The 18,916-nt window shown below is 72.2% G+C and overlaps 3 protein-coding genes across 3 annotated transcripts in view; 1 reads left to right on the plus strand and 2 right to left on the minus strand.

Moving 5' to 3' along the window:
• The window catches only part of FHIP1B (FHF complex subunit HOOK interacting protein 1B), a 20,731-nt gene extending 15,344 nt beyond the window's left edge, over positions 1-5,387 (plus strand). Inside the window, exons 4-12 of the mRNA XM_044418593.1 lie at positions 389-547; positions 1,001-1,087; positions 1,386-1,553; positions 1,946-2,025; positions 2,500-2,675; positions 3,249-4,175; positions 4,307-4,485; positions 4,576-4,738; positions 4,887-5,387. Of these exons, the coding sequence (XP_044274528.1) occupies positions 389-547; positions 1,001-1,087; positions 1,386-1,553; positions 1,946-2,025; positions 2,500-2,675; positions 3,249-4,175; positions 4,307-4,485; positions 4,576-4,738; positions 4,887-5,182 (2,235 nt within the window). The 3' untranslated portion in view covers positions 5,183-5,387. The remainder of the gene's footprint in view (positions 1-388; positions 548-1,000; positions 1,088-1,385; positions 1,554-1,945; positions 2,026-2,499; positions 2,676-3,248; positions 4,176-4,306; positions 4,486-4,575; positions 4,739-4,886) is intronic.
• A 707-nt stretch (positions 5,388-6,094) lies between these two features.
• Positions 6,095-8,936, minus strand: CUNH11orf42 (chromosome unknown C11orf42 homolog). The gene is made up of 3 exons (XM_044418595.1): positions 8,853-8,936; positions 7,185-7,890; positions 6,095-6,225 (listed from the first exon to the last, which is right to left on the minus strand). Exons 1-3 carry the CDS (start codon positions 8,934-8,936, stop codon positions 6,095-6,097), a joined length of 921 nt encoding a protein of 306 aa, XP_044274530.1.
• A 4,124-nt stretch (positions 8,937-13,060) lies between these two features.
• Positions 13,061-18,916, minus strand: part of LOC123017319 (ankyrin repeat domain-containing protein 50-like) — a 7,629-nt gene continuing 1,773 nt past the window's right edge. Inside the window, 4 exon segments of the mRNA XM_044418596.1 lie at positions 13,061-14,932; positions 14,934-16,051; positions 16,420-16,652; positions 17,846-18,364. Coding sequence (XP_044274531.1) covers positions 13,061-14,932; positions 14,934-16,051; positions 16,420-16,652; positions 17,846-18,364 — 3,742 coding nt within the window.

Raw genomic sequence — 18,916 nt, forward strand, 5'->3', positions numbered from 1 at the left:
CCCCCCCCCCCCCCCCGGTACTTCCGTGCCCTGTGGGATCATCCCGGGTGAGCCGGGCCACCTCGGCCGCTGAGCCCGGAAGGCTGGGGCCAGGGAGCCAGTCTCTGGAGGGGCTCGGCGTGCCCCAGCCCCCTGCCCCGGCATGCAGCGCGGAGCAGGCTGCTGGCAGCCCCCAGCCCCAGCATGGCCACGTCCCGCCCAGGTCCCGCTTCCGTGGCTCCTGGAATGCCAGTTGCCCTGCAGGATGGGATTCGAGGGAGAGGGGGCACCAGCTCTGCCCCCCCGCGGACCACGCTGCCCCAGTGCTGCCCTCCAAGCCCCGCTTTCCCGCTTCTGTGCCCCGGGGGTGTGGGGCGTGCCCCTTCTGACCCGGGCCGTCTCCCTGCAGGTCCTGGCCACCGGCCTGAGCGCCCTGTACTCCTCCTTGCCCCGCAAGCTGGAGGTCCGGGGGGACGACTGGCACTTCCTGCGCCGTGAGGACTGGATTGGGGTCCCCTCCCTCGTCCTCTTCATGAACTCGCTGGAGTTCTGCAATGCAGTCATCCAGGTGTGCGGGTGGCCGGGGCCAGCCCTGCCCGCCTGCCTCGGGCACTGCTCGCAGCAGCCTGCCCTGGGGACGGGCCATGGGGGGCAGCGGCCTGGACGGGGGCCCAGCTGGAGATGGGGCAGCGGCTGTGCCCGGCCGTGTTTCTGGGGGTGCCTGGGGGCGGGGTGATGCCCGGGGGGTGTGGGAGCCAGAGGTCAGGGTGGGGGCACAGCAGCCTGGGCCTCACGGGGCGGCTCCCCCTCCTTCCCCCGGCGCTGCCGTCGGGGGGCTTTCACGGGGCTGAACAGCGCTTTGGCCCCGATCCTCCGCTTGGGAACAAACCAGGCCAGATCTGCCGCAGCTTGCCCTCCACCCGTGGGCTGCACGGCCCATTTCCCTGCCCGGGCTTGGCCTGAGGAGGCTCGGGAGGGGGGCTGGGGGGCACTGCCCCCCCTCACGCCGCTCTCCCCGCAGGTGGCCCACCCGCTGGTCCAGGAGCAGCTAGTCGAGTACATCCACCACGGCTTCCTCGTGCCTGTCATGGGCCCGGCCTTGCACAAGGTACATCAGGCTGAGGCGGGGGGCGGGGGGGCAGCACAGGCCCGAGGAGGAGCCAGAGGGGCCGAGGGGGCCCCGCCCCCCCACCCCGTGCACTGGGCCCCTCGGGGTCAGTCATGGAGGGGGCCTGCCTCCTGGGCAGCTCGTGGGCCAGCTGCCCCAGCGGGGCCTCCTGGGAGACGAGGCTCCTTGCAGACGGAGGCTGCCGTGGCCCCGGGCCAGCAGCCGCGGGTTCGTGCCCGGCGGGGGAGCAGCCGGGGGGGCCTGGGAACCCCGTGCTGAGCACCCCTCCCCCCCGCAGTCCTCCATCGAGGAGATGATCGCCAGCACGGCCTACCTGGACCTCTTCCTGCGCAGCGCCAGTGAGGTGGCGCTGCTGAAGACCTTCCTGCGCTTCCTGCTGCTCCACCGCCACGACCACTGCACCATCCTCGACACGCTGGTGGCCCGCGTGGCCAGCAACTCCCGTGTGAGACAGCCACGCGCGGAGGGGGCGTGGGGGGGGAGGAGGGGGCAAGGCGCGCCCTCGGCCGACCCCCTCCGGCAGCTGCTCTGTGTTGCAGAAGGGCCTCGCGTGACCGGCCCCTGCCCCTGCCCCCGCCCCCACCCCTGCCCCCACCCCCGCCCCTGCCCCTGCCCCTGCCCCGGGAGGGCCGACGGGCGGGCAGCCGGGCTCCTTCCCCCCAGTGCCGCGAGACGGAGTTGCGCACGCCCCGCGAATGGGCGGCCTCCATGCTCGACCCCGTCGACGCACCGTGCCCCAGGGACCCCCGGACGGTGCCGCGGGGGCGGGTGGGGCGCAGGTGAGGGGTGCTGTGGAGCGCGGGGCCCTGAGCCCGTGGCCTGTGCCTTCTCCTGCAGCTGTGCATGGTCTCGCTCGGCCTCTTCCGGACCCTGCTCAGCCTCCACTGCGAGGACGTCCTGCTGCAGCTGGTGCTCAGGTGGGCCGGGGCTCGGCCCCACCCCACCCCGGGACCCCCAGGGTGGGAGCGCCTTTGCGGACTGGCGCTGGGAGGGCAGGGGGCTCTCCGGGTGGGCCAGATTGTGAGGCGGGGGAGCCCTTCAGGCCCAGTAGGGGGTTGCCCCATGCCTGTGCAGGTGGCCTGCGCGTCCCCTGCTCGCTGCACCGGCCCCGGGAAGGCCGCGTTGTGCAGGCAGTGCCTGGGGCCCCGGGCTGCCCTCGCCTCGCCTCGCCTCGCCTCGCCTGCCGCTCCCCCGAGCCGTGCGCAGAGCTCAGCTGGCAGGCACGGTGCCGGCGAGGCGGGGGCAGGTGGCGGAGGCCCTCCTTCAAGAGGGCCACACCGCGCCCCGGGCAGCGCCACAAGCCCCTTTCCTGCGGCCCGTGCCCCTGGGGGGATTGGGCCTGGGGCTACAGCCTGCCCGGGGCCCTGAGAGCACTGCGCCCGCCCTCGCAGGTACCTGATCCCCTGCAGCCACGTCATGCTGAGCCAGCGGAGGGCGGTGAAGGAGGTCGACCTGTACGGCAAGGCGGCCAGCAAGTTCCTCTCGCTGCTGCCCCGCTGCTGCCGCCGCGGCCCCGAGAGCGCTCCCCCAGCCGGGCGGGAAGAGGAGCACGCCAGCTGGTCCAAGGGTGAGCGGAGGCGGCCAGCCCTCCCGGCCGGGGGAGGGCAGGCGGGGGCTGCCGTGCCCAAGTCCGGCCCCCCCCCCGGGCGCGGCCTCGTTGCTCCCGGCTCCCCCTCCCCAGCGTTCCCTTCGGGGCCACGCGGCGACAAGGCGGCGTGGGGCTCGAGTGTGGCCGGCAGCCCCCCCTCCCCGGGCCGGCCTGCTCACCTCCCGGGCGGGGGCCCCCGCCTGCTGTGCGCCACCCTCTGCCGGGCCAGGGAGGCACAGCGGGCGCCACGGCAGCCCTGGGGAAGTGGGGGGCCCACGGCGAGTTCACATCACGGCGGCAGGACAGCTCGGCTGCCGGGCGGCCCTGAAGCGGGCGGGCACGGCGGGGGGGGGCCCGTCCCGGGGCGAGAGGCAGAGGTGGCAGCTCCCCGTCCAAGGGGGCTTCTCAGGCGGAAGCCGCGCCCCGGATGGCACATGTGTGCCCCGTGTGCCCCTGCGGGGCCCAGCGAAGACGTCCGGGGCTGCAGGGGCCCGTGGCAGGCGCAAGCCCGCTGCCGCTTCGAGCCGGGTCCGTTCCGTGCCTCCTCCCCAGGCCACGGGAGCCCCAGCGTGGACGCCTCCTCCGTCGTGACCGTCCCCAAGCCCTCCACGCCCTCGCGCATCTCCTTCTTCATGCGTCAGTCGAGCCTCAGCACGGACGCCCCGAGTCCCGCAGGAACCCCGACAGGCAGCCCCTGCCACCGACCGGGCCGCTGGGAGGAGGTTGCGGACCTGGACGGGAACTACCTGGAGTACCTGCGGGACGCCCGGCTGCACGTGGACCGCTGCGTCTGGGCCTGCCGCGTGTGGTCCGCCCCCTACGACGGGGAGGAGCCCAGCGCCAGCAGCCTGGCCCCGCCCCCGGACCCCGCCCCCCCACCCCTCAGCCAGGACTGCTTTGGCCCCGCCCCCGACAGGCCCCCGGGCCACGCGCCCGCCTCCCCCCGGACTAAAAAACGGGGCCTGCCGGAAGGGGCGGCTGTCCCGGAAGGGGCCGCCCCCGGAGGGGAGCCCAGTCCCCCGGCCTCTCCGGGCCCCAGGGACTCGGGGGCCCTGCTCAACGGGGCCCATGGGGGCGCGGGCCTCCAGGAGCCCTGCTGGCACCCGCTGCCCGGCGGGCTGGAGAACGGCTCCGCCCCGAGCCCCGGCTGCGAGCCCGGGCCGGCCTGGCCGCCCCCGGACAGCTCAGACTGCCTGCTGGAGCAGCTGCTGGGCCCAGCCCCGCTGGAGAACGGCGGGGGCGCCCTGGCGGTCGAGACCCTGGCGGCGGAGCTGAGCCGGCTGGAGGACGAGCTGGCCAACGGCGCAGGGGAGCCGTCCTCCGAGCGGGACCCCCTCTCCCGGGAAGAGGAGGAGGCCTACCGGAGCTTCTCCTCACACCCGGACAGCACGGAGCCGCCCCGGGCGGCTGACCCCCCGGCCCCGGTCATCAGAAGTCCCCTGCGCACGCCCGGGCAGCCCCCCAGCCAGCCCTTCACAGGTGAGCCCTCCGGAGCCGCTGCCCCCTTTCTCCGCCTGGGCACGCGTGCGGGGGCCGGGCAGGGCAGGGCAGGGCAGGGCTGGGCTGGGCTGGGCTTCCCCAGCGCCACCCACCGTGCTGGCGTTCCGCAGGCCCCTTCGTGGCCGTGCTGCTGGCCAAGCTGGAGAACATGCCGCAGAACTCGCTGTACGTCAACGTGCTGCTGACGGGGCTCCTCGCGCAGCTGGCCTGCCACCCGCAGCCGCTGCTGCGCTCCTTCCTGCTCAACACCAACATGGTCTTCCAGCCCAGCGTCAAGTCCCTCATACAGGTCAGGCAGGCCTCCTTGCGGGGGGCGGGCCCCGGGATGGGGGGGGCTCCTGCCAGGCCCCCGCCCGGCCATGACCCCCCCTGCCCGCAGGTCCTGGGCTCGGTCAAGAACAAGATCGAGAGCTTCGCTGCCAGCCAGGAGGACTTCCCCGCCCTGCTGTTCAAGGCCAAGAAGTACCTGATCGCGCGCGCCAAGCTGGACTGGTCCGACACGCAGGGCGCGGCCCCCTCCCTGCGCCGCTCGGAGACCCTCGGTGAGCCGGGCGGGAGTGCGGTGGGCGCCTTTGGGCGGGTGCCGCAGGGGAGTCTCCGGGTTGCCCTGGGTAGCCCGGCGGGGGGGGGACGCTCGCCCGTCCGAGGCCAGGGGGGCCGCGGTCCCAGCACTGCCTTCTACGTCCGCAGTGAAGAGCCGGAAGCCGTCCATCGGGGAGCTGATCATGCGCCACACCAACAGCCCCACACGGGCGCGCCAGGCGGCCCAGCTGGCCCTGCAGCCCATGCGCGAGGGGCAGGCCATGCAGGCGCTGGCCGGGGCCTCCCTGCTGCGTGGCTCAGCCGAGCGGCAGAGCGAGGCGCTGCGGGTGAAGAACGCAGTCTACTGTGCCGTCATCTTCGGCGAGTTCCTCAAGGAGCTGGCCGCCATCGCGCAGGCCCACGCCGTCACCTCGCCCTTCCTGCTGGAGCCGCCGGAGGAGTGACCGCCCGCCCGCCCGCCCGCCCGCAGCACTCCCCCCTCGGCCCCCGCCGGCATCGCCCCCCGGCTTGGCACTGCCAGGTCTGCACTACTCGGGGGGGCACCTTTTTAGACACTCCGTTCCGGGACACGGACCTTTTTAATTTATTGGGAATGAATGTTTTTCTGGAGAATTTGTTGCAATATGTATAAAAGAAGCGCATTCGTCAGCCTGCCTCTCCATCTCCGCTTGTCGCACGTGGGCCCGAAGGTGGCCTGCTCGCCCTCGGGGGGGGTGGCCCGACCCCCTCCCGCCCAGCCTGAGGGGCTGCGCTGGGGCCGGTGCGCGAGGCCATGCTGGCGGTCGCTGCTCCACTGGCCATCCCCCCGTTTCCTGGGACCGGCTGGGCCAGGGGCTAGAGGTCGGGGCCGCATCCCTTGCCGGAGCTGCCCGGCTGCCCCGGCCCTTCCGCAGAAGCAGAGCACAGAACTGCCCGCGTTGGGGCCTGCTGCGCCTGCCTGCCTGCCCACCGGGTGCCTTTCTCTGCACCTCAAGGGGAGCGTGGCGCCGAAAGCATCCCTTGCTTCCTGCCCCAGCACCCGCTGGTGGGGCTTCCACAGCCCACCCGTGACACCGCCTCGCGCCACCAGCACCAGGGACTGCCCCCACCCCCTTGCCTGGGCAGAGCAGGTGGCACGCAAGGCAAATCACGCACCTGGCACCTGGCCGCTGCCACGGGGGCGTCTGGGCCACGAGGCTGCCAAGGGGAGCCCGGCCTGCCGGAGCAAGGCCCGCCCGCCTGGCCCCTTGCGCTGGGGCCTGGGGCAAGGGAGGACTGCTGGCCCCCTTTGGCTCCCCTGGAGCACACACCCTGCCAGGCTGCACTCTGCACATGGTCAAAGGCTTTATTGCGGGGGGGGCGGTCTGCTGCCTCGGTCACTCCTCCGTGTCGCTGTCGGCCACGTTGCTCTGCAGGAGGGGCAGGGACATGGAGTGCCTCTCCGGGTCAGCCAGGCTGGTGCTGGAGGGGCCTCGCACGGGCCGGTGCCTCTGGAACAGCCATTTCCCTGGGGCAGAGCCAGAGCAGGGCCCTTCTCAGGTGGGGCCCTGAGCAGAGCGGGGCTCTGCGGTGAAGGGGCTGTTCCCCCCCACACACACACACCCCAGCCCCGTGGGGCCGTGGCTGCAGCGGCTGGGGACCGGAGCATGCTGGCAGGGGGCGCGGTTCAAGCCCCAGCTGCCCCCAAATGCACAGGCCGTGTAGGTGCCGTCTGCCTTGACCCCAGAATCCTCGCCCGGGGAGTCGGAAGGGCGCCGAGGGGAGCCGCCCGCCTCCCAAGGACGTGGGTCCCGGAGTCGGACTGCCCTAGACGGGGCCCCACTAGGGCAGAATAGCGCGGAAGCAGCGCGGGGCGGGGCCGGAGGCTGCAGCCCAGCCGCGCAACGGCCCTTGCCGCCGCGTCACGCACGGCTCCAGCTCGGCCGGTGGTCGGGGCGACTCCAAGCTCTGGGCCGTGGAGGGCGAAGGGAGCCCCCCCCCACCGCCGTTGCAAACCAGCCCCTTGCCTGGCCCGTGCCCCTGCCCCCAACGCGCCCTGCTCCACTGGCCCCGCCGAGCGCTGCTGCCCGCAGTTCTGTGTAACACCCGAGCAGGAAGGCATTTCGGCGGGGGGGCGGGGGGGGGGCAGGGCCGGAGAAAGCCCGGGACGGGCCGAGCAGGCAGGAAGCGGCCGCTTGCTCAGCACAGGAACAGCCGCAGCCGAGCTCGGGAAAGAGCGGGCGGGGCCCTTCGGGTGAAGCGGGGAGGGGGGCGGACCTGCTGCGGTGCCGCGTTCCCACGACGCGCCGGCGGCCGTGCGGCGGCACGCGAGCAGCGCACGCTACGTGGGGCAAGGAACGGGACCCCCCCGCGGCCGCAGGCGCGCGGAGCAGCCCCGCCGAATCCCGGCCCCGGCCCCGAGGCGAGCGCGTCCCGGCCTGCGGGGCGCCCGGCCACCCACGGGCCCGCGCAGCCCCCCGCTCTCACCTGCCAGCGCCCGCGGGGGCCCCCCCAGGGGCCTCCACCGCCGGCGCCCTTCCGGGCTCTCCCTGCGCAGGGCCGGGCCCGGGGGCGCGGCGGCGGGGGGGCGCTCCAGCACCGCCGTCCTCAGCCAGGCGGCCCGGGCGGGCAGGCCGCGCCCGCCGGGCTTCTGCGAGCCCAGCACGCCCTTGCCGCCGACGGCGATCTTGAGGCAGCAGAAGGCCACGGGGAGCGGCTGCTCGCGGAGGAAGCGGCGCTGCTCGGCGCCCTGCGTGACGGCCAGGGCCAGGCCGCCGCAGTAGAAGACCTCGTGGATCACGTAGATGCTGCGCTGGGCGCGCAGCCAGGGCAGGTCGGCGCGCAGGGCCACGGCGCCGGGGCGCAGCGCCAGGAAGGCCACCCTCTTGTGCACGCCGGCCATGGAGAGGCGGATGTGGCGCAGCGCGCCCCCCACCAGCCGCGTCTCCTCGTAGCGCGACTCGCCCCTCTCGCGGGCGCTGTACTCGCGCGTGCCGTGGCTCAGCTCCTGCGTGCCCGCGCCCGCCTGCAGCAGGCTCTCCAGCGGCCCTGCGGGCACCAGGCAGCGCGGCCGGCGCAAGAGGCCGTGCCCCAGCTGCAGCTTCTTGACCAGCACCGTCAGCAGGTCGTAGGAGGCAGCGTCCGCCAGGAAGGGCACCGGCACCACCGCCGGCCCAAAGCGCTCCTCGATGACCTGCCGGGACAGAGAGGGTGCCGGGATCGAAGGGCTCCGGGCACCACCTGGGAGGGAGGAGGCAAGATGGAAGGGAACGGGGAGGCCGAGGCCTGGAAGGACTGGGGCAGGCGTGGGTGCCCTGTGCCCCCGCAGGGAGGGCCTGGCGGCGGCTTTGCACCTTTCGTGGCTGCTGAGCAAACATCGCCCGTGTTGGCACCTCGTGGCACATGCCTCTAGCGCAAGAGCCCGCAGAGCATGAGCTGGCCTCCCAGCAAAGGCTCTTTCTGGAGGCTGCGCACGAGCTCTGGGCCATGGTGGTCACTGGAGAGCCAGGCCCCGGGAGGATCGGGGCCCGATTGGCTGGCCCTGCCCCACTATCCGCCCAACACACCAAGGAAGATGGAAAGGGGGAGAGCGGAAGGAGGGGAGGGCGGAGCCCCCCTGTGCTGCTGGCAGGCGTGGGGGTGGCAAGGGCGGCAGGCCCGCCCCGAGGCGCCATCCTTGTGCCTCATGGGGGAGCCTGTAGCCAGTGGTCGCAGCATCCAGCGCTCAGCCTGGCTGAAGCCAGCCCCCTCTCAGCCAGGGTGCTCCTGCACTTTTGAAGGGCTGGGGATTGCCGGAACGGAGGCCATGTGTGTCTGGGGTGAGGAGGCGCCATGGCGCTGCGTCTGGGGCACTCGGGGCAGTGGCTTCCACTGGTGTGGGTCACAGTGGACCCTGACTGCCGCTGGGGGCAGGTCATGGCTCGGCCAGCCCACTCGGAGCAGGCTTGGCTCCCTCGGAAGGCTGCTCAGCCCGCGGGCTCCTTCCTGCAAGGTGCACCCTTGAAGCACCTGCTGCTCCGAGCGGCGAGGAGAGCCCCTCGTCCCACAGGCCATCGTGGCAGCAGCCAGGCTGGGGGTGCCGGCCACTCCGCCCCCTCTTGCTACCCCATAGGGGCCTGCTCCAGGACTCCCTCGGGCCACTCCCGCCGCCCTCACCTTGTCCCGGATCAGCTCCCAGTTGGCATCTGCCTCCCCGATCTCCAAGGCCTGGGTCCTGCCGCCGCAGCCGCCGCCCTCCATGGTGCGCGCCACGGATGAGGCCTCCAGGGCCCCAGGGCGGTGGCGGGTGTGGCGAGAGCTCGGGGCCTGGAGCAGGAGGCCCCTCCGGGCGGCCGGGCGGGCAGCAGGGGCCAGCCGGGCTGTGAGGTCACAAAGGGCAGCCTTGGCCGGCCTTGTGGGGCAGAGCCAGAGCCAGGCCTGCCTGTGGCAGCCACGCCACCCTTCACTGTGGGGGCAACAGGAGCCGAAGCGCCGCACGCGCAGGCCAGTCAGCCTGCTCCTGGCCCTGCTGCACAGCCGGGAGCAGCTCCTCCTGGGAGAGGCCAGGGCAGTTTCGGGCGAAGGCAGGCACGGGAATTGGGGGGGGGGGGCATCGCTTCTGAGAAGGGCAACTGAGGGGCTGCGCGGCAGACATTTCTGAACCTGGTGGAATTCTGTGACAAGGCTTGGAGGTGGCCAGACGGAGGGGACACGGGGGATGCGGTTGGCCTGGCATTAAGCCAGGCCTTTGACAAGTGCCCCATGAGATCCCAGTTGAGAAACTGAGGCATTTTGGGATAGACCAATGCAGTGTCCAATAGATTAGGGCATGGTTGACTGGTGGAAAGCAGAGGGTAACCATTAGCGGGGAATCATCAGGATGGCGGCCAGTGACAAGCGGGGTCCCCCAGGGCTCTGTCCTGGGGCCAATCTTGTTTAATCTTTTCATCAACGACGTGGAAGAAGGGTGAACAGTCTGCTGATCAAATCCGCAGATGATACTAAAACTGGGGCAGTGGCCACAACTGAGGAGCAGGTACTCCAGATCCAAAAGTATCTGGGCAGGTTGTGGAAGTGGGCAGGAGACAACAGGATGGCGTTCAATGTGGATAAGGGCAAGGTCTTGCACTTGGGGCATAAGGATGGGTGTCATAAGTACAGGTTAGGTGACAAGTGGCTGGAGAGCAGCACTTGTGAAAGGGACCTCGGGGTGCTGGTCGACTGCAGGCTAAACGTGAGTCAGCAGTGTGACATGGCGGTCAAGAAGGTGTACGCCACCTTTGGTCCCATAGCTAGAAGCGTGGCTTCTAGATCGAGAGAGGTATTACTGCCACTCTATACAACGCTGGTGTGCCCACAGCTGGAGTATTGTGTTCAGTTTTGGGCCCCTCGTAACAGGAGGGATACAGCCAGGTTGGAGTCAGTGCAGCGCAGGGCCACAAGGCTGGTGGCCGGTTTGCAGGGGATGCTGTATGAGGCGAGACTGAGGGAACTGGGTCTCTTCAGCCTGGAGAAGAGGAGACTCAGAGGGGATCTGTTGGCGACATACAGGCATGTGAGGGGGTGTCACACAGAGGTGGGGAGAGGCCTGTTCTCCCCTGCAGAGGAAGGCAGGATGTGCTCCCACGGAGCCAAGCTCGGGGAACCAAGGTTCTGTTTGGATGCCAGGAAGCACTTCCTGGCAGTCGGGACCCCGAGGGGGTGGAATGGGCTTCCCTGGGAGGTGGTTGAGGCCGATCAGTGAGGCTGTTCAAGGATAGGCTGGATGTGCGCATGGTGGGCATGTCGTGAGCGGAGCCGGCTGGATCTGGGGGTCAGACTAGATGCCCTGGGAGACCCCTTCTCACTCACTTGGTTCCGTTTCCAAGGGACACCCACCCACAGGGAGAATTCATTGAAGGGGTGCTCAGCTGTGCATGCCACAGCCTATGCCAGCCACTGCCGACCGTGCAGCACACAGTGCCCCCCCCCCCGTTTGCTGGGGGGAGGCTGGACCGTCCAGGCTGGCCAGCTATTTGGCCCCAAGGGGCAAGTGCCTTTCTCTGAGAATTAAAATTTTATTTACATTTTATTTTGTTTCTTCATAATCATAAAAACCTGAACTGGCTGAGTTGGGAAGGGCAAGGGGGGCACCCGGTCAAGGCCCTGCTCAGTGCAGGACTCCCAGTTCGTGCCCCCCATGCGGAAGGCCGTCCGGCCGCCTCTTGAATGCCTCCAGCGCAGTCGCTGGTGCCGGCGCTGCCCTGCTCCGCAGCTCTGGAAACTGGTGTCTCGCTGGGACTTGGCTTCCTGTAAGCTGAGCCTGTTCTTCCGTTTGCTACGTTCCGGGACGATTGAGATCCCGGCACTCCTCCGTGGGACAGGCCGTTACGAATTGGAAAAACGCTGTTCCTCAGCCTTCTCTTTTCAACGCTGAACACGCCCAGCCATCCTCAAGGAGCTTGTTCCCGGTCCCAGGACCCCCCTTGTCGCCCTCCTCTGAACCCCCGGCGGCTTGTCTGCATCTCCCTTGAACTGGGCAGTACCCCAGACGGGCCCAACTAGTGCAGAAAAGGGAAGAGCCAGAACTCGCAGCATGTGAAAGCCAAACGTGTATTGAAGCGCCCCAGCAGAGTGCTCGCCCGTATGCAGCCACACCGCGCCGTTGGCTCGCCTCCAGCTTGCGCTGTGGGGCAGTGCCAGGATCCTTCTCGCTCGCAGCATCGTCGAGCCAAGCGTCCCCCGTCTTGCGATGCTCTCTCTGGCTTGGCGTGGCCTTTCCTGTGTGCAGGACTTGGCCCTGGCCCTCCTCAATTTCATTCTGGTGCTTTCAGCCCAGCCAGAGCTGGCTGCTTCTTCCGGGGCATTTTACTCCCTGCACGTTTTGCCACCTGCAAACTGGATCAGCGTTCCCGGCGCCCCCCATGCATGCTGTTAATGCGAATGCTGATGGGCGCTGGGTCCACAACTGAACCTTGTGGGGGCCACTCATTCCCGCTCCGCAGTCTGAGAAGGTGCCATTGACGAGCCCTCTGGACCGGATTCGGCAGCCAACTGCGCATCCACCTGGTAGTGCCCCCCCCCGACCCCGCTTTGCTTCCCCCCACCTTCCCAGGCGAGACCAGCCTGCTCTGCGAGGACTGGTTCGTGCTTTGCATCAGGGGAGGGGGCATCACTGGAAGCCCTGCTTGCGGAACTCTAGGAATTGCCACGATGGCTGCGGGGCGATGGGAACTGTAGTCCGGCCCATCCGGCGAGCCCGAGATCGCGGGAGGAAGTTGCAGGGAGCGGAGCGCCCCGGTGACATCGCGGCGGCCTCCGAGGTATCCAGGGCGGCCTGCGCCACTGCGCAGGGCAGCAAGCCCGAGCCCCCGGCCGTGAAGGCGGGCCGCGCCGACGGAGGGACACCGCGCGGCCGGCGGCGACGGCTCCCGGGCCAGGCGTTCGTGCTGCGAGAGGCGCGGCGCACGGCGGCCGCGGGAGCGCGGGGCCGCGCTGGAAGGCCGCTTCGGCCCGGAGACGCCGCTCCCTGCGCCGCGCCGGCGCGCAGCCGACCGAGCGCCCACGCCGCTCCTGCGGACGCCCCCCCAGGTCGCCCAGCACCGCCCCGCGTGCCGAGTCCCCGGGGGGGCGGCGGCGGCCCTCCCCCGCAGCAGCCCCAGGGCGCCCCCCCCGTCCCCTGAGCGCCGCCCGCAAGCGCGCCGAAGAGCGCCGGGGCCGCGCCGGGCAGGCCCTGCTTGGGGGCGGGCCCGAAGGGCGGCGAGGGCCTTCCTGGGCCGCCCCCCCCCCCCGGGCAGGCAGAGGCAAGAGGCGGCGGCCTCGGCCACACCTTCACCGAGGCGCACGGAGCAGGGCGGGCGCCCCGCCGTCTTTGGCACCGAGCGGCCGCAGGTCACTTGCGGCGACGGTTTCGGCACCCGGTGAGGACTCCGAGGAAGGCGGCGCGGCGGCCGCAGGGCGGGCGGGGGCAACCGCGGCCCGTCGCCCCCACCCCGGGAGTGGGGCGCCGCAGCTCCCCTGCGACTACCGGAGCTTCAAGGCGCCCGGCTGCGGAGCCCCGGGGCAGGCTGCTTTGGGGATGTCCGAAGGGACGCAGCTGCCCTGTACTGAGCCCCCCACGACTCCGCCACTTTCCTCCCTGCTGCTGCGGTGCATTCCAGCCCCCCCCCCACATTAAAAAGGAGGGAGGCGGGGCCACGGACCAAGCGCCCCCCCCCCCCCCCGGGGCCCCCCCCCCCCCCCCCCCCCCCCCCCCGTCGTCCTGGCCCTTCGGAAGGCTTCACACCGGCAGCCCTGCAGTGCTCCCCCAATTCGGTCCCGGGGGAAAGCCTCCCGTCCCTGAGGGGGACCCCCGCACACAGTGGCTTGTGCACGGCCCGCCGGCCACCCACCTCCCAGCAGCCCCGTCAGAGCGGAGTCTCCCGCTTGTACTCAAAGCCACTGGTGGGGCCCTCAAACCGGAGCTTAATGGCGGCCTTCAGGTGGAGGTGGGGGTCCAGGGTGTTGACCGAGATCAGGGGGCCGCCCAGCTGCCCACTGGGCTTCTCCGCCAGGCCGGTGGGGCAGCCTGGGGAGGGGGCAGCCGGGGGCTGCGGGGGGAGTCCCGAGCAGCTGAGGCTGTCCATGGGGACCGTGTGGGCCGTGGCCTGGGAGTGGGAGGTCGAACCAGAGACCTGCGAGGAGCGCTGTGAAACGTGGCACAAGCTCTGCTCACCCGCTGAGCCCAGCGAGGCCGAGGGAGAGCTGCCTGGCTGGCCAGGGGGAGCCGGGCTGCCGCCAGAGCTGCTGGAGGAGCCCAGCGGGGGCGAGGCGGGGGCAGTGGGGGGCAAGGCGGTCCCAGAGCGCTCCAGCAGCCGCAGCACGGCCTGGTGGCCCCGTCGGGACGCCATGCGCCAGGGGGTGCGCCCGGCCCGGTCCACCACGTGCGGGCTGGCCCCGTGCGCCAGCAGGACCCGCACCACCTCCGCGTGCCCCTCCTGTGCGGCAATGCCCAGGGCCGTGGCCCCCTGGCGGCAGGCGTGGTTGGGCCGGGCCCCGTCCTCCAGCAGGAGCCGCGCGACCCAGGGGTGGCCCCGCCAGGCAGCCAGGTGCAGGGGCGAGCGGCGCTCCCCATCCAGGGCATTGGCGTCCGCCCCGTGGCGCAGCAGCAGCCGGGCGGCCTCCACCTGGCCCTGCCAGCAGGCGGCATGCAGTGCCGTGCGCCCCTGGGCGTCCCGCCCCTCCAGGCCGGCCCCGCTCCGCAGCAGCAGCTCGGCCATGCCCACCCGCGCCTCCAGCGCCAGCAGGCAGAGCAGGGGGCGGCCCTCGGCGTCGCACGGGTTCACCTCCGCCCCCCCGTGCAGGAGCAGCTCGGCGGCCGTGCGGTGCCGGCCAAGCGCGGCCAGGGCGAGGGCGGAGAGCCCGTCGTAGCCCCGGTGGTCGACGGGGGAGCCGTGCTCCAGGAGCAGCTGCACGAGGGCCGCGTGGCCCTCCTGGGCGGCCAGCATCAGGGGGACGCGCCCGTCCCGGTTCGGCTCGCCCACCCGGGCCCCGGCCTCCAGCAGGGCGGCGCAGGCCTTCGGGTGGCCCTGCCAGGCGGCCAGGTGCAGCGGGGTCCAGCCCATCACGTCCCGGTGGTTGGCGTCCAGGCCCCTCTCCAGCAGGGCCCGGACCACCGCCTCGCTGCCCTGCCCGGCGGCCACGCCCAGCGCCGAGCGGCCCTCGCCATCCAGCACGTCGACGGCCGCGCCCCAGAGCAGCAGGCTGCCCACCGCCGCCCGGTGGCCCATGGAGGCGGCGGCCAGCAGGGGCGAGCGGCCCGCGCCGTCCGCCTCATCCACGCTGGCCCCGGCCTCCAGCAGCAGCTCCACCACGTCCGCGTGGCCCTCGTAGGCCGCCACCAGCAGCGGGGTCATGCCGTCCCGGTCCGCGTGCCCCGGAGAGGCCCCGTAATCCAGGAGCAGCTCGACCACCTCTGCATAGCCGCGGCTGGCAGGGACACACAGGGCGGCCACGGAGAGGGCCGTGCGCCCATCCACGTCCACGTGGTCCACATGTGCCCCGTGAGCCAGGAGCAGCGCCACGATCTCGCGATGGCCCATGTAGGCCGCGGCTATGAGTGCCGTGCGCCCCTCGGTGTCCGCCCGGTTGATGTCCGCCCCGTGCTCCAGGAGCGTGGCCACGATGTCCCGGTGGCCGCCCCAGGCCGCCGCTCGCAGGGCAGTCCGCCCCTCGGTGTCGGCACAGTCCACGCTGGCTCCCGCACGCAGCAGGACCCCCACGGCTTCGCTGTGCCCCCCCCCAGGCCGCGGCCCGCAGCGCGGTCCAGCCGTCGCGGTCTGGGCAGTCCACGCCGGCCCCGTGGGCCAGCAGGCACAGCAGAACCCGCGCGTGTCCTTGGCGGGCCGCCAGCGTCAGGGGCGTCTGCCCGTGCCGGTCCTGGACCTCGGTCTGCGCCCCACGCGCCAGGAGGAGCCCCGCCACCTCGTGGTTGCCGCTGTGGGCCACGCTGGCCAGCAACGTGCGCCCGTTCCCGTCCCGCTGGTTGACGCTGGCGCCGTTCTCCAGCAGCAGCCGGACCGAGTCCTGGTGCTCCAGGGCGTGCTGCAGCGAGGGCCCCGGGCCCCGGTCGCCCAGGCGGGCCCCAGCCAGCACCAGGAGCTCCAGCGCCGGCGGCTCCAGGGGCCGCAGCATCTCCTCCGCCTCCAGGCAGCGCTCCACCGGCGCCCCGCTCCACACAAGCCACAGGGCCAGCTGCCACGGCTCCAGCGCCAGCTCTGCGTGTAGCAGGTGGCAGGCCAGCTGGCAGACCTGCTCGGGCCCCAGGGCGGCCGCCTGGCGGGAGGCACGCATGGCCAGCAGCGCGTGCCCCCGGGCCGGCCGGCAGAGGAAGCGCGGGGTGCAGTGCTTGACGTCGCACAGCCAGTCGGCAAAGCTGGCGTGGAAGAGCAGGCAGGTGCCCCCGGGGCCCGGGCGCAGCAGCGCGGCCAGGGCGGCCAGCCGCCCCTCGAAGTCCCGCCAGGGCAGCGGGCCGCGCGTGCAGAGGGCCGCGAAGAGGTCTGCCGGCCGCAGGGGCTGCGGGGCCGCCAGGAGGGCCTCCAGCAGCGGGCGCACGCCGGCGAAGGCGTCGCCGGGGAAGAGGCGCTGGCACAGCCAGAGGTAGAGCCCGTGCAGGGTGCCGGGGATGTGGCGCACCTCGCGCAGGGCCAGCAGCTCCGCGGCCACGCCGTCCAGCACGCGCTCCAGGTACAGCAGGCAGCCGTCACTCTTGACGTGCAGCTGGCCCAGGGCCTCGGCCGCGTCCCGCGCCAGGCACCGCCGCAGCGCCTGCTCCCCGTCCAGCCGCGCCAGGATGTACTGCTGCACGTCGGAGACCACGTGCTCCTGCCGCAGGTCGTCCAAGCACAGGCGCCGGAATCCTGCGGAAGGGAGAGAAGGGCGAGCCGGCAGCGTGAGGCCTGGCCCGGGGCAGCACGGAAACACAGAGGCAGAGCGAGGCAGGAGGGGCCTCCCGGGCCACCTAGTCCGACCCCCGGCACCAGCCGGCTCCGCTCGTGGCGTGCCCGCCGTGTGCACGTCCAGCCCGGCCTCGAACGCCCGCAGGCCACACACCGGGAACCTGGGGCCAGGTCCTAGCGCAGCCCACCCCCAGCGGGGAAGCGGGTGCTCCGGGATCAGCTCCCGCAAGGCGAGTCCGATCCACTCCGCCCCCCCTCCCGCCGTCAGCCTCCCGGGAAGGGCACTGAGCCTTTCTGTCCCCCCAGCCCGCTGCCCCGGGCCCCCTCACCTGGGAAGAGGCGCAGCACCCCCTTGCTGTGGGAGCGCGCCGTGCACACCAGGAGCAGCCAGGGGGGCAGCAGCTGGAGGTGGCTCCCCAGGAGCTGGGCCAGGGTCTGGCTGGGGCCGGGTGGGGGGACCCTCTCCTCCTCCCGGCTGCTCCGGCCGGCGTCCAGCCCGTCCACGATCATCAGGAGCGGCTTCGAGGGGGGCGCCAGGTCCAGCAAGGGGAGCAGCACAGCCCTGGGCGTGGGGGGGGGGAGATGGATGAGCGGCCGGCGTGGGGGCCCCCTCCCTTCTGCTCTCGTGGGCCTGATCATCTCCCTTTTGCCCCCCCTTTTGGCACAGACTGTTCTTAGTCTGGGTTTCCTTCTTAGCTGCCTTGAGTGGCACTATTTTGGAGGGACGGTGGGAGGAGGAGGGACTCGATTAACAAGCCGCCCGGCAGAGAAAGGCCGGCAAGCGCGCCGGCACAGCCAAACCATGGCCAGAAGGGTGGTGGTGCCGCACCGGATCCCAGCGTACCTCGGCTGGCCCCGCACTCCCCATGCAGCCGCCGTGGAAAACCCACAAGCAGCCCCACAAGGCAGCGGCACGCAGAGGCACGTTGCCCTGGCCCGGGAGGGACCCCAGGACTGGGGGCCTCCTCCCCCATGGATGTGCCCCCTTGGAAGCTGGCCAGGTGGACGGCCACTTCCAGAAACAAATCCCAAAGTTTAGCTGTACCCTCTGGTGGAACGGGCATCACCCCCCAACCTACTGGGAGCTCCTGCTCACCAGCCTCGTGGGGTGACCCTGAAGCACTGCGGGGGAGGGAGGAAAATGACCCCAGGGCCAGTTCCAGGCAAGGCCGAGCTTCTGCACCCCTGCCGTGTCCTCCCCCCCCCCCGTGTCTGTCCAGCTCAGTGCTGCTGACCTGGGGAGGGCAGCCCTCCCTCTGGGGCTCTGGAGAGCTGCCTTTCCCAGAGATGCTGCAGGGACCTCCTGGGGGCAGGCCGGGCAGGCCCTGCACAGAGCACCCCACTTTCCTGCACCAAAGGAGCCCAAGGACCAAAGCCTGCGGAGCAAGCTGGCTCCCCTCCTTCCTCTGGGGGGCCTTCTGCTCCCCAGAACGGATCCCGGGGTCCCTAGCGGGGGCAGTGGAGGCTCCGCACCCCAGCCCGGCTCGAGGGCCTCTGTTTCCGAGCCGCCTGGCCTGGCCTGGCCTGGGGAGCACACTGGAGCGCTGGCCATGCAGCACGGGTGCCCTGCCCACCCTGTGACGTGCCCCCTCCTAGGACCAGGCTCCGGGGCGGGTGAGGGAGGACGGGCTTCAGACCCTGGGCGGCAGCACCCCTGGGCGGCGTCTGGCAGGGCACAGGGCAGTGGGGGCCACAGAGGAGGGCCGCTTCTCTCCGCGCAGCGACTGGGCTTGGCCAGCGCCCCGGGCTCCTCACCTGCGGAAGGCTTCGTCCGGATCGTTCTTGAGCTCGGCCGTCTCCAGGGCTTGGAGGGCGCCCACCCGGCCCAGCCGCTCACGGTACCCAGGCAGCAGGGGGCACCGCTCGATCTGCCGCACCAGCCGGAGCAGGAAGCCGCGGGGGGAGCAGGTGCTGGCATCGTGCGGCTGGCAGAAGTGCCAGGCCAGGGCACTCTTGCCCAGCTGCACCCGGCAGCCGGCTTCGGAGACGGGCCACAGCGCCTCGGTGCACAGGGCAGTCTTGCCGCTGCCTGGGCCCCCCGTCACCAGCACCCCCCCGCCCCCCTCCAGGCTGAGGGCCAGCCGGCCCAGCGCCCATTCCCGGCAGTAGAAGGGCTTGCCCTGCAGAAGGCTCCCAGCAGGCTCCATGGCCGGCGCAGGCGGGCATGGCGACACCCCGGTGGTGGCGGCGGCGGCGGCGGCGGGAGCTTCGGGGCCGGCTCCGACGGCAGCCAGGGGGCCACAGCGCAGATCCGTGCTCTGGGAAGCAGGGAAGCTTGGGAAGCAGAGGGGAGAGGCCAGCGATACCCAGCTGCCACCCAGAGGCCCATCCACCCCTGCCCAAGGCCCGCAGCCGGGGTGCCAGGCGCACCCCGCAGCCCAGCCCCTCCCGGCTCACCTCGGGCTCGCAGGCGACCTGGCCGCACCGCCCGCCGCCCGGGACTCTCCCCGGCCGATCGCAGCGGAGCCGGGCGCGCGCGGCCCGGCGCAGCGGATGCTGATTCATCAGCCCCACGCCCTGAGCCGGGCCAGCTCCGGGCAGGGCCTGCCCCCCGCCCCCCCCGGGAACTGTTTGCGCTGCAGGGCTGAGCTGGGGGACACACCTGTCCGCCCGAGCGCCTGGCCGGGAGCAGCCCGCGGGGGAAGGGTCCGTCGGCCCGGAGGGAGGCAGACCGGGGCGCCCTCCTCCCCGCGCCTGCGGCGGGGCGGGGCGGGGCGGGCAGGCGTGGGGCGCGCAAGCAGCGGGCCGCCCCATCCAGCCCGGCGGGGCCCGCGCGCGCAGAGGCGCTGGGGCGAGAGCGGCCCCCGGGCGCGCTCCCTCGGCGCC

Source organism: Varanus komodoensis, unplaced genomic scaffold (assembly GCF_004798865.1).
Source record: "Varanus komodoensis strain SLA01 unplaced genomic scaffold, ASM479886v1 scaffold91, whole genome shotgun sequence".
Classification (NCBI taxonomy): Eukaryota; Metazoa; Chordata; class Lepidosauria; order Squamata; family Varanidae; genus Varanus; species Varanus komodoensis.

Coding starts and splice junctions, on each gene's coding strand:
- CUNH11orf42 (XM_044418595.1), bottom strand. CDS start 8,936: ATGGAGGGCGGCGGCTGCGGCGGCAGGACCCAGGCCTTGGAGATCGGG. Junction 7,891..8,852: donor GGGAGCTGATCCGGGACAAG/GTGAGGGCGGCG, acceptor CTGTCCCGGCAG/GTCATCGAGGAGCGCTTTGG. Junction 6,226..7,184: donor GCCCCCGCGGGCGCTGGCAG/GTGAGAGCGGGG, acceptor GCTCTGCCCCAG/GGAAATGGCTGTTCCAGAGG.